This window comes from Orcinus orca, chromosome 7 (assembly GCF_937001465.1).
Source record: "Orcinus orca chromosome 7, mOrcOrc1.1, whole genome shotgun sequence".
In the NCBI taxonomy this organism is placed as follows: Eukaryota; Metazoa; Chordata; class Mammalia; order Artiodactyla; family Delphinidae; genus Orcinus; species Orcinus orca.
In genome coordinates this window covers 38,606,632-38,623,022 of record NC_064565.1, presented here as the reverse complement: position 1 = coordinate 38,623,022, position 16,391 = coordinate 38,606,632, and the positions used below count along the sequence as shown (strand labels likewise).

Here is a 16,391-nt window from a genome sequence, read left to right as displayed (position 1 = left end):
TGTAAAAAATATTTTAAATACATCAAAAATTATTTTGCACATTACTTACAACATGGCTGGGATTGAATTCTTGGGTCACAGTTTTTTCTCCTTTGGAATTACATAGATTTTATTCAATTTGTATTCTGTGGGAAAACTCCAAGGGTAGGCTTTTCTTTTTTCCTTTATAAATTGCTGTTTCAATCTGGATAGTTTAGATTATGCAGTCATAACAACCCTAAATTTCAGTGTCTTGACACAAAAGTTTATTGTTTACTTTTGCTCTATGCATAGTGTGGATCAGCAAGGGGACACTGTTCTCTGTAGTCACTCAAAGGAAGTGGTGGATGTTATGTCAGCATTTCTCCACAAACACCCCCGTGGAAGAAAGGGAGCATGATGAATCATGGACACTCTTAAAGTTCCTACCCAGAGGTGATACAGAACACATCTCACAGTTCATTGAACAGAGTGAGTCACATGGTCACACCTAATTTCAAGAGAGCAAGGAAGTGCATTTTTCCTAGGTGCCTAGAAAGGGAGGTTAAGCAGAAGTAAGGTGAACATCACTGATGACCACCACAGCTAACATGTTTTGAGTTTGTGATATTTCCTCGTCTGGATGCTTTTAGAATTTCTCTGTCTTAGCAGTGTGAACATTTCACAGGCTATTTCCAAGTGTGGGTCATAAAAACTGAAGCTCTGCAAACCCTCTTAATGTGAATTTAAGTCTTTCTTTAGTAAAGGATAATTTTCCTTTCTTTCCAGTTTTCATTATTTTATTGTCTTTGGAAAACACATTATCCTACGTATTTTTTATTTATTTAATTTAATTAATTTATTTTTTTTTGTGGTACATGGGCCTCTCACTGCTGTGGTCTCTCCCGCCGCGGAGCACAGGACCCTGACACGCAGGCTCAGCGGCCATGGTCCACGGGCCCAGCCACTCTGCGGTATGTGGGATCCTCCCGGACCGGGGCACGAACCCGCGTCCCCTGCATCGGCAGGCAGACTCTCTACCACTACGCCACCAGGGAAGCTCTATCCTATGTATTTTTTTTTTTTTTTTTTTTTTTTTTGCTGTACGCGGGCCTCTCACTGTTGTGGCCTCTCCCTTTGCAGAGCACAGGCCCTGGAGGCGCAGGCTCAGCGGCCATGGCTCACGGGCCCAGCTGCTCCGCGGCATGTGGGATCTTCCCGGACTGGTGCACGAACCCGTGTCCCCTGTGTCGGCAGGTGGACTCTCAACCACTGTGCCACCAGGGAAGCCCTATCCTATGTATTTTGGAAGAACATTTTTACATAATACTTTAATTCTTCAAGGAGCTCCATAGTGATACTCTTGTATCAGTACAGGAGAAAATGAGATCTAGGAAATCAGTACATTAGACCTGTTATTCTGTGGTACACTGCACATCTTGAAACAAAGTAACAATACAACAGAGAAGTTGAATCTCAGTGATTTATACATCAAAGTGTCAAGCCTAAAAATATAACTTGAACAGCTAATGACTGAATTTATTCTGAACTTTCATCTTGGAAGTTTGTCCCTAAAGGCATGGAGAAAGTTCAGAAAAAAGGAAACAGAGCTAGTAAACGCTTACAAAGTTGTATAAGTAAATACAAATTAAAGCTATACTCCATTTCATTAGTAAATTGGCTAAAATAGATATTTTTTTTTACAGAAAAAGTAAGCAGATAGTACAGAGTTCCCATATAATCTCCACATACATACATGCACACACGTGCACACAGTTTCCCCTATCATTAATATCTTGCTTTAGTGTGGTACATTTGTTAAAATTAATGAAAGTGATAGTGAGACATCATTACTAACTAAAATCCATTGTCTACATTAAGGGTCACTCTTTGAATTCCACAAGTCTGTGGGTACAGCACACTGTTCTGGTGTTTTGACGTCATTTATCTAATGTGAGTTAACTGGAATATGGAAGAACCCATACCTGGTATTCCATTTTGGTACAATTTAATTTATTCCTACTGCACTCCAATATTGAGAGGTCAAAAAGATAAGGAGTATTGTTTAACTCGTGCCACTTTTGTGATTTGTTGTATGTGGGAGTATCCTGAGATATAAAATATATTCTTAGATAAGAATTTTATTATGTAATATAATTAGTATAATTATATATATCATAGCATTAGTACAGTCGTGTTAGTAATATTATTTAGTATAATCATGTAAATTTGAACTTAAAAAATAAGATTACAGTATATTTAAAACACTATCCTTGGCCAAACTATCCAAAATACAAAAATTCAAAATCTACAGTTAAGCGATAAAGGTAACAGATATTGTGGTTTGTTGTATTTCAAACATTTATTTTAAAAATAGATATGGTTCCAAATGACAGATTGGACCCTGGAAAATACTCTTCTATATAGAGATAACTGTAGACAAAGAAACTTGCTAGATGGTTAAGTAGGATGTTTCTTCTAGTTGATATTTCCTCTAGTTGCATATTGTTGAATCTTGTGTTCCATAAAGTATTTGGGAATAGTAATAGTAGGTAAGCATAAAAATCTCTGGGTGTTGGCAGTTCTAAGCAAGCTGTGCTACTATGTTGGTAAAATTAATTTTAAGCTACAAAGAATGTGGAGATGGGGTAGCCAAATTCGTTATGATGGTTAGTGTAACATAACCAACTAAGTTTTTTTAGTACATAATATAGTTTAAAATATTTGAAAAGATGACATTGTTTCCTTGAAAAAAAACTGGCATTATGTGATTGGTAACCTAGCTAATTACACAGTAAATTTTAGCAATATCCAGAGTGGAACTAAAATTATTATTTGAAGACATACTTGCTAATATGATCATTTCAGACGGTCACACCTCGTTAAAAAATTGTGAGCTGATTCAAGCAAATCATAGTAACCTGGTGTTAAAGTAAATTCAGTGGAAAGAGGCTATAAATCTGTTACAACTCTCTCTATGCATATGTAAAATGAAGGTATTATTATTAACCCTGTTTCATTTTGCAAAGAATTTGAAATGGTTTTGAACAATTCATCAAACGTAAAATGATTTTAAACATAAAATCAGAGCCAGGGAAATATAAATATTATGTAAGTAAAATATCAAGAGGTGGGGGAAAGAACACAGCAGGTTACTAAGAGAATACAGCATAAGAGACCCGAGTTTGTATCATTTGGGGGCTAACTCTTGCGATAGGGTCTGACTTGATCCAAAGACGGAAAAGTACCACCTCATCTTCTGACAGTTTTCTGTAAAGAATGTAACATCTCAGCTGGGCTTTTACTCATAGTATGACAGTTGACATTTTGAGATTGTCTTTTTTTAAGAGGACTTTTTTAAGAGGACTACCTGTGATCTGAGGTAGAATTCCATGCTTTAGAAACTATACAGATATACCAGGAATAGCTAGTATGTTTGATATACTGTTGTGAAACGTAATAATTTAAAATGAGGGTATTTGTTTTCTTTCTATTGCACAAAGATATTACAGTGACAAATAGAGGTAGAATATTGCAAATACAAATAGTATTTTATTTTTCAAAATAGCTTACCAGTTGTCTCAGTGACTTTGTTGAATAATCCTTTTTGTCCTCACTAAATTTTGATGCCATCTTTATTGTATACATAGCCTAATTTCCTGGACTATATATTTTGGGATAGTACCATTCTATTTCTATTTTCATATTAAAAAGAATAATCTGCCATTACTCTTCCTTTTAAAAAGCTTTATGTTTTTTCTTAATTCTATTTATTTTCAAATTTAAGGAAATATGTAGTATTAATATGAAGAGATATATATGATAGTGCAATATGAGTGATAAGATGTCACAAATCAAAAAATATAAAGAATGTAAGTATGTGGCATAGAAACCTGTAATTATAAAAATGTGAAGCTTTATAATTGAACAGTTTAAGGTGGCATAACACTTTCTGGGTATTTTTAGTAGTAATTACTATTATATTTTATTAGTATTAATAATTTTTTTTTAATTGTGAGCTCTAAGTTTAATAAGGGCTTTCTTTGCTTATCTAGCAGCTAACAAAGGCAACATCTCTTTTCTCAGCTTAACCTCTTGGTATTTCTTTTTTAATTTTCATTTTAAGGTAACATACAAAGTAGTTCACAGTATTTCATAAAAATTGCTGTATTGGGGGCAGATGTTTTGCTATCATTTAGCATTGTTCTTGTACTTATTTTCAATAGCTTTTAACTGATTTCAGTGATAATTTTGTAGAGTAAATGGTGGAGACATATAATGAACTGACTGAAACATGAAGTTCTTAAGTGGCCATAGTTTTATGTGACTTCTACTGTAGAGAAGTATTTCTTTGAAAACTTAAGGGTTATTTCTGAACGTTTATTAGAAGTTTGGGTAGCTGATTGAGAGAGTGTGGCATCAGTCCAGGCTCTGGCATCTTAAGAGTCAGACTTTAGGAGTTCAGTTAAACTTTCTATCTACAGAGAATCTGCAAATTTAATTGTTGATTTTTAAATGACAATCTGTTTATATTCTGTTCCTATTACTGATAGTTTAAAAAAGAATATGGGCTTATCATCTTTTACCTATTATTAAATATTTCATAAACTTTTTAATATTATTTAGTTAATAAACCATGCTTTGAAAGAACTAATGGAAGTAGAAGAAGTGAGTGAAAATGTATTACAAGTTCACTTAAATGGTAAGTATGTCCTCATTTTGTTATTGGAAATGATGTAAGCCATGTGAGCTTTTTATGTTATGAACCTTAATTTACTAGTGTGTTTTAAATCTGCATTAATAACTATATTTTAAAAACTAAATCCTTGTTTAACAACTTTTACTTTAGCACACTGTACACAGTATTTTTAGAAATTAAAAAAATATTAATAAAGGAGACACATAAGGTCTCTTGTTTTTTTTTAAATACTAATCCCAAGGAAGATGGTTCTTTGAGTCTATTAAATGTTTTCACTGTTGAGTTTTTAAAAGGAAATAATGTACACTAACAGGCTTTGACTTTTTTCTTTCTAGTTAAATTTTTAAAAGCATTAGAAAATTTACTTGAAAATAATCTGCATTGTATCAAATACATATTTCATTTTTATTAAATACTTTAAAATGGGCTTTATTTCAGGACTGCTGCAGATCAATGATAAAATTGCCTTAAAGGAAATCACAAGGCAGTTAAATCTGGAAAATGTAGTTGGAGATAAAGTTTTTGTAAGTATCATTTTCATTATTTTATTAAATAGGCTTCAAATTAAAGTCTGTATAGCATAGATATGTTTATATTTTTGGAAGAGTAGGAAGAGTTCAGAGATTCTAAATTGAAATACGTAAGATTCTTATAAGAATGTACAATGTACTAGGATGCATTTATTCATCAAATCTTTATGTTTAGATTTTTTTTGAAGTAGGTTATACTAGTTATAAAATACTTCAAGAAATCCAGGTTTGTGTAGATATTATCTGAGTTTGTTTCTTTATCTGTAAGGTAAATATTATGATTCTCTACCCTTGGAGATAGATTAATATGTTTTTAAAAATACTACACTCTGGCAGTCTATTTCTAGTCTTATGAGACTTGGATAGCATGGGAGTAGTGGAAAATGTATTGAATTTGAAGCTACAAAAAGTGGATTTGAGTCTTGCCCTATAACTATTGACTACCTGGTAATCATGGCTAATAAATATCTTTGAATTACAGATTCCTCACCTGTTAAATTGGCATTATCTTATTATACTTACCTCACAGATTTATTCTAAAGAAGAAAAGAAGTATTAAACATCATTTATGTTTTTTTTTTTTTTAAATAGGATGGTAATATGCTGTGCAAATGTCAGTTATCTCTTATTATTAAAATGTTCTCCGAAAGTTACCCACATCTCATTATTGTAGCTTGGAATCTCAGGACAGTAAACATCAATAACTTAAACTGATAAGAAATGTTTTGGAACTTTTATTAAACTTTTTACCTACCACTTGATTTATAAGGCTCAAGGGAAACATGATTAACTTGCAGCTGCCTTAATTTTCATAATGAAATGACTCATCTGCTTAATGCAATTGAAGCAGGTTGTAGACGTTCCAAGTTCATTTTCTGGTCACTGGTGATCATTCAGTGGTGTCACTCTAATCTCTAAACTGTGTCTCTGTTCTGCAGTAACACTGACATAGTTGTGTAAGCCTCCTAACATTTAGTAATTTTATTCTTTAAAAATTACCTATAACAAGTTGAGCCAATCATGTGTTACCCTTCCATTATCTACAGGTCTTTTTTTTTTTTTTTTTTGGCTGCATTGGGTCTTCATTGCTGCACGCGGGCTTTCTCTAGTTGTGGTGAGCGGGGATAATCTTCATTGCGGTGGGCAGGCTTCTCATTGCAGTGGCTTCTCTTGTTGCGGAGCACGGGCTCTAGGTGCGTGGGCTTCAGTATTTGTGGCACATGGGCTCAGTAGTTGTGGCTCGCGGGCTCTAGAGCGCAGGCTCAGTAGTTGTGGCACGCAGGCTTAGTTGTTCTGCGGCATGTGGGATCTTCCCGGACCAGGGATCGAACCCGTGTCCCCTGCATTGGCAGGCGGATTCTTAAACACTGCACCACCAGGGAAGTCCCTATCTACAGGTCTTTGAAGTGCAAGTTCAAATGCTTCTTCTGTAAATCTGTTGTTCTACCTCCTGTCCAGAATGTAATGTAGAAGATAGCGGCCTAGTTGGCAAAGGAGAGTTACTATTACGTAGACTCTGTTTGGCTTTTGGTTTCCAGTAGATAAGTGTTTCTGACTTTTCTAAATAGAGCTATTTGCGTTGGATTCATATGAAATAATACAAGGCACAGTTGGTTATCATCATAGTCATCACTATTGTTATCATAATCCCCACATATACAGATTATTAGTTTAACTTCTACATTGTATAGATTAGGCACCTGAGGCTAAGAGAACATAATTAGTGTGCCTAAAGTCATAAAATGACAAAGGCTGGGCATTAAGAAACTAAGTGATTTAACCCAGACCCTTTCTGTTTTGATGTACTTAGAGCAAACTTGTATATTCATTTTTTTATATATATATATATATATATATATACACACACACACACACACACATAAATGTGTATATTTATATAAATATATACTCATATAAGTAAATTCTTATAATATGTGCATATGAATTTAAGTATATACTTACACTTAATGTCAGGTATAATAGTCTTTAAAAAAAAGCAAAACGTAAGCAACCTTTGAGTAACTTTGACCACTGATTTTCCAACAGATTGTCTCTGAGCCTTTGTTTATGTTATGGTAAATACCTCTTGCCCTGCCTACCTTGGAAATAGTATTACTTGACAGTATGTAATCATCACAAAATATGTAGAAGCTCTTTAAAACCTGTTATGCTATTTTATATCAGTTCTCTCTACTGGGAAACAAACAAGTGGGTTTCTTTTTTCCTGTATAGCTCCTCAAATTTAAAGTTGGCTGTTTCTTTAAATTAAGAAATCTGAATGAAGTAAAAATTAAGGACTTAAGTGAAAAAATATTTTAATGAGGCCTTTATCCACAAGCTGGAACATCTGGATAATGCATCTGCTACTCTATTAATTTCCAACCAGAATATTTAAGTTGTATCCAAAAATGTTTTGGCTGTGTTCCAAGTAAACATAGCCAAATTTGATATGATATATACAAATTCTATAATATTCTCTTGAATAGAGAAACACTGTTGTATTGTCTGATGTTTGAGGCAAGTTTCTTCTCCCTTTTCCTTTTGGATCTCATTTAAATTCATGGTAATTTTTTTAATGGTACAAGTTTGAGACTTGCTAGAGACTGATGTGTTTCAAGATACAAAGTGCAATGGATTTCTTGATCTCTGACTATTCAGAATATAACAACTCTTAAAAATTACCTTTAAATAAAGTTAACAGTTTTACAGATTTTATCCAGAAAATATAAAATTTTGAACATGGCATAATAATGCCATTTTCAGTGCTATGCCATCTCTACTTTTGTATTTAAGTTTTAGATTGTAAGCATAGAGATATTCAGCTCAGAATCTGGCCAGTGACTTTGGCCAGATACACGGTGTCTATACAGTATATAGAATCATATAGCCCTCTTTTATTCTTTATTTCACTAAACTTCTAGTCATGGTATCTTTTTGTTATTCAGGGAAGCTTTGCCGAAAACCTTTCATTTCTTCTGGAAGCTTTAAAAAAAGGTAAATATTAGTATGTTTAACAATATCAAACAATAATTGTTTAGCTTTATTTATCCCTTGATCATACGCTTTTACAAAAACAAAGAAATATAAAAAAGAATAAAATAATGACCATTGAAATCCCTAATAATAGTGATTATTCCAACTAACATTTGATTTCATATCTTTATTCACCTGTAGTATATCGTTGGTATAGACATAATTTTCAATAAGAATAAAATCTTTTCTATTTTGTTGTGTGATATACATCTTTTCACTTACTCATGGTATGTCGTAAGCATCTTTCCATGTCAGTAAATATTGAGGTGCATCATCATTTTTATGGTTCTCATATATTTCATTTAAAAAATATAAATTAACTATAATTTATAATTCTAATATAATGAATTATAATTTATTAATCACCAGCTATCAACTTTTATTTCTAATTTTGTATAATTAGGAAGAAATGCTTAAATGATCATCCAGATTTCCTGGGGTAAATTTCAATGAGTAGAATTCTAGATTAAAAGGTTCTACATTTAAAAGAATAAATATTAATTACCAAACTACCCTAGAAGGTCCATTTTCTAAACATATTTAAAAGTACTTTTTTCCTACAGGACCTCAAAAACAATTATTTTCATGTTTGCCTATTTAATAGAAAAAAATTTTTATTTTAGTTTAATTTGCATAATTTGTATACTGATGATGCTCATATCAAATTTTAATTGGCCACTGATATTTCCTGGTTTGTGTTTTTCCTGTTGGTTCTTTGCCTTATTTTGGTGGTTTATCTCATACTTATTATGTGAATTCTTGCACTTGTTTCTTTCTTCTCTTAAGTTTGGTTTGGACTTTTCTGCTGAATAGAAGTTTAAAATTTTTTACATAGTCAAAATTTTTCTCTCCTTCATACTTTGACATTCACTTATATTTTCATCCAGTACATATAATTCATAATTTGGCTGGAATTTATTTTGGTAAGGTGTAAAGTAAAGATCTAATCTTGAATATACCACTTTTTCCATTGTTATGTAATGCTATATTTTATCAAAAACTAAAGTACTGTATTTTGTAGGTCTAGACTTCTGAGTGGTCCCTGTGGTTTTAATGTCATTTAGGTTAATGCATATGTTTTATTATCTATTGGATAATATTATCAGATATTATCTAACAGATAATAATTATTATTAATAAATCTGTTTATTATCAGTTTTTTTCACTTTTTATGCAAATATAAAGCCTTAGACCTTAAGGTAATAGTGATTGTTCTGCTAAAGTAGTTTCCATTGTTGTGAGGAGAAAAACAAATCCACAGAGTCATGTTGAACTTTTCCCTATTGTAGAAGTGTTAAAATTGTCATTAGTAGGAGTTAAAGTAGCTTTGGTTAAACTTCACAGTACAACGGTTATTTATAAAAATTATTTCTATGGGAAGATTTACTTTGTATTTCTACTAACTAAAAATAAGTCTCTTTTGAAGTAATAGTTTTATGTCCCTCTGTATTTAATCCCAAAGTGTTTTGGTCTCTGTAGGTGTTAAAAGATCCTTGTCAATTTTCTGATGATAGAAGAATTACGTTTACATAATTTAAAAAAACAATAATCTTCAGTCATTTAAATGATTTTCTTAACATCAGTAAAGCTACTAGAGTCTGGTGATTAGACTGAATTACCTCAGGGCCATAGGGGCTATTTTGTCCTTTGAATAATTTTTTTTGTTGAATAAATGTACAAGCATTGGTAAGTGCCCCACCCAAAGTAGGTTATCAATATATTTTTTTTGAATTGAGTTTTAAAAAATGAAATGTAATAAATAGTTTGGAAATTTAAGAAAGGCTGATATAATTGCTTGTTAATATAAAACTCTTATTTTTTCTTAGGTGACCGGACTAGTAGTTGCCCAGTGATCTTCATATTAGATGAATTTGATCTTTTTGCTCATCATAAAAACCAAACACTCCTCTATAATCTTTTTGACATTTCTCAGTCTGCACAGACTCCGGTAGCAGTTATTGGTCTTACATGTAGATTGGTAAGTGTTTCTATTTTAAAAATTGATTATAATATTTAGAAAATTAAAGTTTAATTACTGACTTAGTTACTATGTAGGTCATTTTTCAAATGTATTTCATCAATACTTGGCACATTTATCCCACTTTTCAACTCAAATTGAGGAAAACAAGGAAATATTTATCACATATCTTGATAGACTAATACCTCCTGCCGTCTAATCAAATCACTGAATAAAAAAATGTGAAGTGAGATTATGCTAATAAATATAATTTCTACATTAGCAAATAAAGAGAAAGGTAAATGACCTCACTACCATTTTATAAAAATTGCTAATAGTTTCTACTTTTTACATTTAAGATTCTTTCCATATTTTAAAAATGCTTGGAATCAACTCAAAATGATACTGTCCCAACTTTGTAAGTATACATCTCCAGAAATGGAAGGGATTATCTCTATCAGGCTGTCACTGTAGATAGTGGCTTCTTTGCTCCTTGGAGGATTTTAGAATGATTTAACCATAGTGTTAATGTCACTATCACATTACTTTGTGAAGACTCCATGTATGTTGAACCCTGTGTACCTTCAGACAGCTTATGTAGGTCTTTTTGCATTTACCTTATCTATCTCTTTTTCTTTTTTTAAAAAATTATTCCCCGAAGTGGGTGCACCATTCTTGGAAGTACTGCAGTACCAGGTCGATGCATGGAATGGATGGAGCAAGTTCCTATTCCATCTCCTAGTTCCAGAAATCCATTTAATTCATTGTCCTCGGATAGAGCACATATCGGTTATTAAACTGATAAGAACAGATACTATACTTGATCTTAGCCGAAAGGCTGAGAAGCAGTGTGTTTACCTTCTTTTACTCTCCTAGTATGAACTTTCTAATTGAATTCAGGTAAAACTGGTTTTTAAGAGTCACCCACTTCTTATACTATGGCTGCCATGCATCTGTAGCTTTCATCCTTTTTCCTCCTTCATTTATGGCAGGCTTATGTCAAGCCCTCATTCTCCTTTTGTACAGCTCATTCCCTTTTTTAGAAATGTGAAACTCTTTACTAAGTCATCTTTCAACAGTCTTGCTAGTGCTGTTTCTCAAAGGAGTGGCTTTCTCTGTCCTCCTTCCCCAGTGCTCTAGAGCTTACAATGTATGCTTTCATAATAAGCCTCTCTCACAGAAAATCTGGCTGGTTCTCCACATATCTTTATTCTTCTTTTCAAAATGTAGCAATCTAACACAGTGGTTAAGGAAGCACATTCCTCCTTGCTAAAAGCTCTTCCTTTGGGTGGAAGTGGCTGTGGCAAATGCTTTTGACCCAGTGAGGGACCAAATAAAGGGTTAGTAGCTCCTTAGCCATATTATCAGAGGCTCTTTTTTATTCTGTATGTATAATTCTCCAACTGTGTAATTCAAGTCTAAGTATATATCTATGTGTCCATGTTTATAGGGAAAGAGCAAAAGGAATGATGGAGTAGTGATTTTGTTAGCAAATAACCTCTTCCTTGTGGCAGTAATTTTTTTTTTTCTACTATTCCCTGTATCCCCACATTACCAATTTCTGTCATTACTGCCCACCACCAAACTATCAGTTACTGTTCACCTCTAAAATTCTTTTACTTCCATCTCTTTCCATTCCCAAGTTCAGGCTCTTAATTATTGCTTACCTGTATGGGTGATCTAGAACTGCTCCTTAGTAGAAAGTAAATGTATAATATTTCTGTCTCTGAACATAACTTTTAATTGTCTTATGCTGTCACTATATTTTTCTTTAACCTGTAAACACATCTCAGGTTTTTCATTCACCCTCCTCCACTCTAACCCCAAGCTATTAATCTTTCCTGTCTTCCTTTCCACACTAACCATGATGCCTTTTTGGTCGCTTTAATTCTTTCCTGTGTATCATTGGTTTCTTAACCTAGAGTCATCTGGGTAGATTTGAAAATCCGTATTTCTGGGCCTCACCACAGCTTTTTGTTTTTCTTCTTTTATAGAAAATTGACACTAAACTTGCTCCCTCACTTCTCAAGGAAAAATAGCACTAATACAAGTAGTTTCTCAAATATTGTTATAAAAAAGCCAAAAGACAGAATAATTTACCAGTGTCACACTGTGTTCCTGCCAGTTTCCTCTTCTACAGTTTGTTCCTTAAGTCCAGCGTGGCTTCAGCTTAAATTTGTATAGTTTAGTGAATTGAATGTTTCTCCATTACACATGCTGCTTCTTGAGTCTTTGTTACATAAAACAATGAAGAAGATGTTTAAATTTTCATGAATGTTAATAAGTCTAATTACATTTTATTATATTAATTTTTATCTGAATTCTTCATAGAATGTATGAAATTGTTTATTGATAGCTATAATTTTTTAGTAGTTATTGTTGGCCTTGCAATGTTAAAGATAAGCTGAGAAAAACATGGTTGGAAAAAGGCTTGACATCACCAGGCTTACAAGTGCTTAGAAGGGGATTAAAAGTAGCTTGGATTAAAAATACTTTCAGAGGCTTGGTTTATTTCCAAGCCGCATTCTCTTACCTCTACTACCTTGTAGCCCTAAGTAGATCAAGGGAATAATTAAATTTTTTTTAATGCTTAATTGTGTATTACAGGATAAGCATTTTTAATGCTTAATTGTCTATTACAGGATAAACATTGCTGATTATAAGTGATAGTTCAAATAGTTATACCTGTAACATTGGTATGGTTATTTTAAATATGCATCTTACGGAGATTTTTGTTTGTTTTTAAGGATATTTTGGAACTCTTAGAAAAGAGAGTGAAGTCACGATTTTCCCACCGGCAGATACACTTAATGAATTCATTTGGTTTTCCACAGTATCTTAAAATATTTAAAGAACAATTATCTCTACCTGCAGTATTTCCAGGCAAGATTTTTGCTGAGAAGTGGAATGAAAATGTTCAGGTAGTTTGGAAAAAAGACAATAATATTAAAGTAATATTTGTGTCTTGCTATACCATTTGAAAGCAATTAAAACTTGAAAATCTTTAAAATCTGTAAGTTAGCATAAAATTTCTAATATTACTGTGGCACAAAACTGCATTAATACAAATTATACTCTTTTGTTTGTGTATTTTCTTTTCAAAAACAGTTGAAATGTCATACTTCTAAATTTTTTTTCTCAAAGGAACTTTTATGAGATTTATTTGTATCTGGTTTATATTTTAGATTACTTTGTTAATGAACTTCATCATTAAATATTTATTTTCTTTATTTATAAGTTTAGCAATATATTAATTTAGTAAGGTTCATACCTACCTATCCAGTGTGGATTTTTCTTTTCCAGTTCTCATGAACAACTTAAGCGTTTTTCTCATTGGGTCTATTAAGAGGCAATTCAGACTGTGGCAACTTTGGTTATATTATCTATATTGACATATCCCATCTTTGAGTCCTTGGAGCCCTGAGGGTCTTAAGTTGCAAATGCACACTCACTTGTTGTTTTAAACATCTTCTGAACCTTGTGGACTCTAAATATACTTAAGTTGAACAGCCTAATTTGTACAGACTGTTGTTTTATCAGCTAAGCGTACTAGCATCAGTTTATCTTATACTGACAAGTTTTAGTTGGCAGGGAAAAGGGAGAGAGTGTATGTGTGTGAATATGTGTTTAATAATGTGTTTGAAAAAAAATATTACTGAATAAATCTTACATGTCAAAAATATGGACCTTGTGAAAGTGGAAAATAATATAGAGTCCTTGGTTATGAAAGAATTAGGAAAAACTGGTCTATAATATTAAATACTAATGAGTGAGGATGATTAGATCTGCTTAGAATTGAACAGTCTATATTCTTTGGCTCTAAAAGATTGTTTTATGTTATAGCAATAATGATAGATTATATTTTTTTACTGTAAAATCTTAAATATCAATACCAAATTAAAAGTGAAAGTTTGCATTTATTTTGCTCTTTAACGATTCTTGCTTTTTTCCCATCTTTGTTGAGGTATAATTGACAAGTTAGAAATTGCTTATATTTAAGGTATACAACTTGATGTTTTGGTATACATTGTGAAATACCACAATCAAGCTATAATATTTAACATATCCATCACCTCATATAGATTTCTTTCTTTTCTCCTTTTTTTAAATTTTGTGGTAAAACAGTTAAGTTCTATCTTCTAAGCAAATTTCAAGTATATAGTACTGTATCGTTAACTGTAATCACATTGCTATCCATTACTTATGCAGAACCTAACTTGTATAACTGAAACTTGATTCTTATTTTGATTTTAAAATAGAGTCAGCTTATGTGAGAACTATTAATTTTGACACAGTTTTTTAAAATTAAAAGTTACGAACAAAATTTAATCAGTGCTTAAGAATACATGGTAAAAGGTAGAATTTTCCCTTATGTCCATGCCCATCTTCCCTCCTTTCACTACAAAGTAATTATTTGGTTCATAGAATTTCAGACCTTATATATTGATACATGCCAAATTTGTTTTTACATAAAGGATTCAAACCTTAAATATTATTCTTTGGTTTACCTTTTTTACTTTGTTGTAATCGTTAATCTCATATTTTTTTCCTAATATAACTGTACAGAATTGTATATCAAAATGATTGACTTTATCCTTAAATCATGATACTGTGTCATGATATAATTAGGTGTGGGTCCTTCCTTCCACCTTCCTCCCCAAATTAACTTTTCCTGGGACTCAGATATTTACTAGCTCGTGCAAGTTTTTCTTGATACTATGTCTAATTATAAGAGTCCATGCTATAAGAACACTTTATAGTTGGTGCTCTCACATTGTCTTTTCCTTTACCTGGATCTGGAGTGGGTCAGTGCTCTGAATCTTTGGCCTCTGAATCCACTTTTGAGTGCGTCACAGACTTTCACCTTTTACAGCTCCTGAACTGATTGTCTTGTTGCAACAGTGTGTTTTTCTGATTGCTTTAGTGATCAAATGCAGTCTTAGTATTTAAATGTCTGTGCTTTCCCAGGGCTTTTATTATTCTTATCCCTGCTCACTTTCTTTTCCTAAGACGACTACGTAAGCCCAGATTATACTGTACTGTCATCCATCTTTCTGTCCCTCCCAGCTATGTTGTATTCTGAGATCCTAGAATGGGTATATAAAGGAAGTAGATGGTGACAGTTACTGTGAAGCATAACTCTGGATGACTCAGAAAATGGTAAGCATGTGATGGAGAGTGGCTAACCCTAGGTTTTTGGTCCTTCTTTGCTGATCACTGAATTTAGAGGCAGGATGATAGGAATGAATGTGAACACTCTCCTGTCACCTTTTTGATAATCTTACAGTTCTTTCATAAGGTAGAACTAATACCACTGGAGTTTGTGTCTCTTAGTTCTAATATTTTCTTGCCCTATCCTAATCATCATTTGCCACCTCCCTTTAGGGTATGCTCATAAATGAGCTTCACTTGAAAAAAATATGTCAGCACCATGGCCAGAGGCCCTGTCTGAAAAGGGGGGGTGTGCACTGAAGGAGCTATCCTTTCACTCAGTGCTGACTATCCAGCAAGTTTTTCTAATTCCAAGGTTAAACAAAAGCAATGGTATAGGTGACAGGTCACCTAGGGAATCTCATCCAAGAAATATCTTCAGGATAGACTTGAACCTGGACATCCTGCCTAACTTGAATATTTGTTTTAGCCCTATCCCAAATATGTAAGCAGGGTAAATACCATCTCAGCATGGCAGTATAAGAAAAATCTGTATAAAAGAGCATTTAAAAGGACCATAGCTCAGAATGACCATCATCAAAACATCTACAAACAGTAAATGCTGGAGAGGGTGTGGAGAAAAGGGAACCCTCTTGCACTGTTGGTGGGAATGTAAATTGATACAGCCACTATGGAGAACAGTATGGAGGTTCTTTGAAAAACTAAAAATAGAACTACCATATGACCCAGCAATCCCACTCTCAAGGCATATACCCTGAGAAGACCATAATTCAAAGAGTCATGTATCAGTGTTCATTGCAGCTCTATTTACAATAGCCAGGACATGGAAGCAACCTAAGTGTCCATCGACAGATGAATGGATAAAGAAGTTGTGGTACATATATACAATGGAATATTACTCAACCATAAAAAGAAATGAAATTGAACTATTTGTAGTGAGGTGGATGGACCTAGAGACTGTCATACAGATTGAAGTAAGTCAGAAAGAGAAAAACAAATACCATATGCTAACCCATATATATGGAATCTAAAAAAATTAAAA

General features: G+C 32.9%; 1 protein-coding gene and 1 non-coding gene across 6 annotated transcripts in view; one reads left to right on the top strand and one right to left on the bottom strand.

Moving 5' to 3' along the window:
• Positions 1 to 16,391, top strand: part of ORC4 (origin recognition complex subunit 4) — a 95,763-nt gene that overhangs the window by 62,464 nt on the left and 16,908 nt on the right. For 4 of the 5 annotated variants that reach the window (XM_049712490.1, XM_004268238.4, XM_033425319.2 and 1 more), the window contains 5 exons: positions 4,585 to 4,660; positions 5,096 to 5,181; positions 8,133 to 8,181; positions 10,047 to 10,198; positions 12,925 to 13,098. In XM_049712490.1, the coding sequence (XP_049568447.1) occupies positions 4,585 to 4,660; positions 5,096 to 5,181; positions 8,133 to 8,181; positions 10,047 to 10,198; positions 12,925 to 13,098 (537 nt within the window). The remainder of the gene's footprint in view (positions 1 to 4,584; positions 4,661 to 5,095; positions 5,182 to 8,132; positions 8,182 to 10,046; positions 10,199 to 12,924; positions 13,099 to 16,391) is intronic. The other variant, XM_033425321.2, reaches the window with a different exon arrangement.
• Positions 10,837 to 11,027, bottom strand: LOC117200841 (U2 spliceosomal RNA). The gene has a single exon (XR_004482566.1). It is a non-coding gene; the product is annotated as a U2 spliceosomal RNA (small nuclear RNA).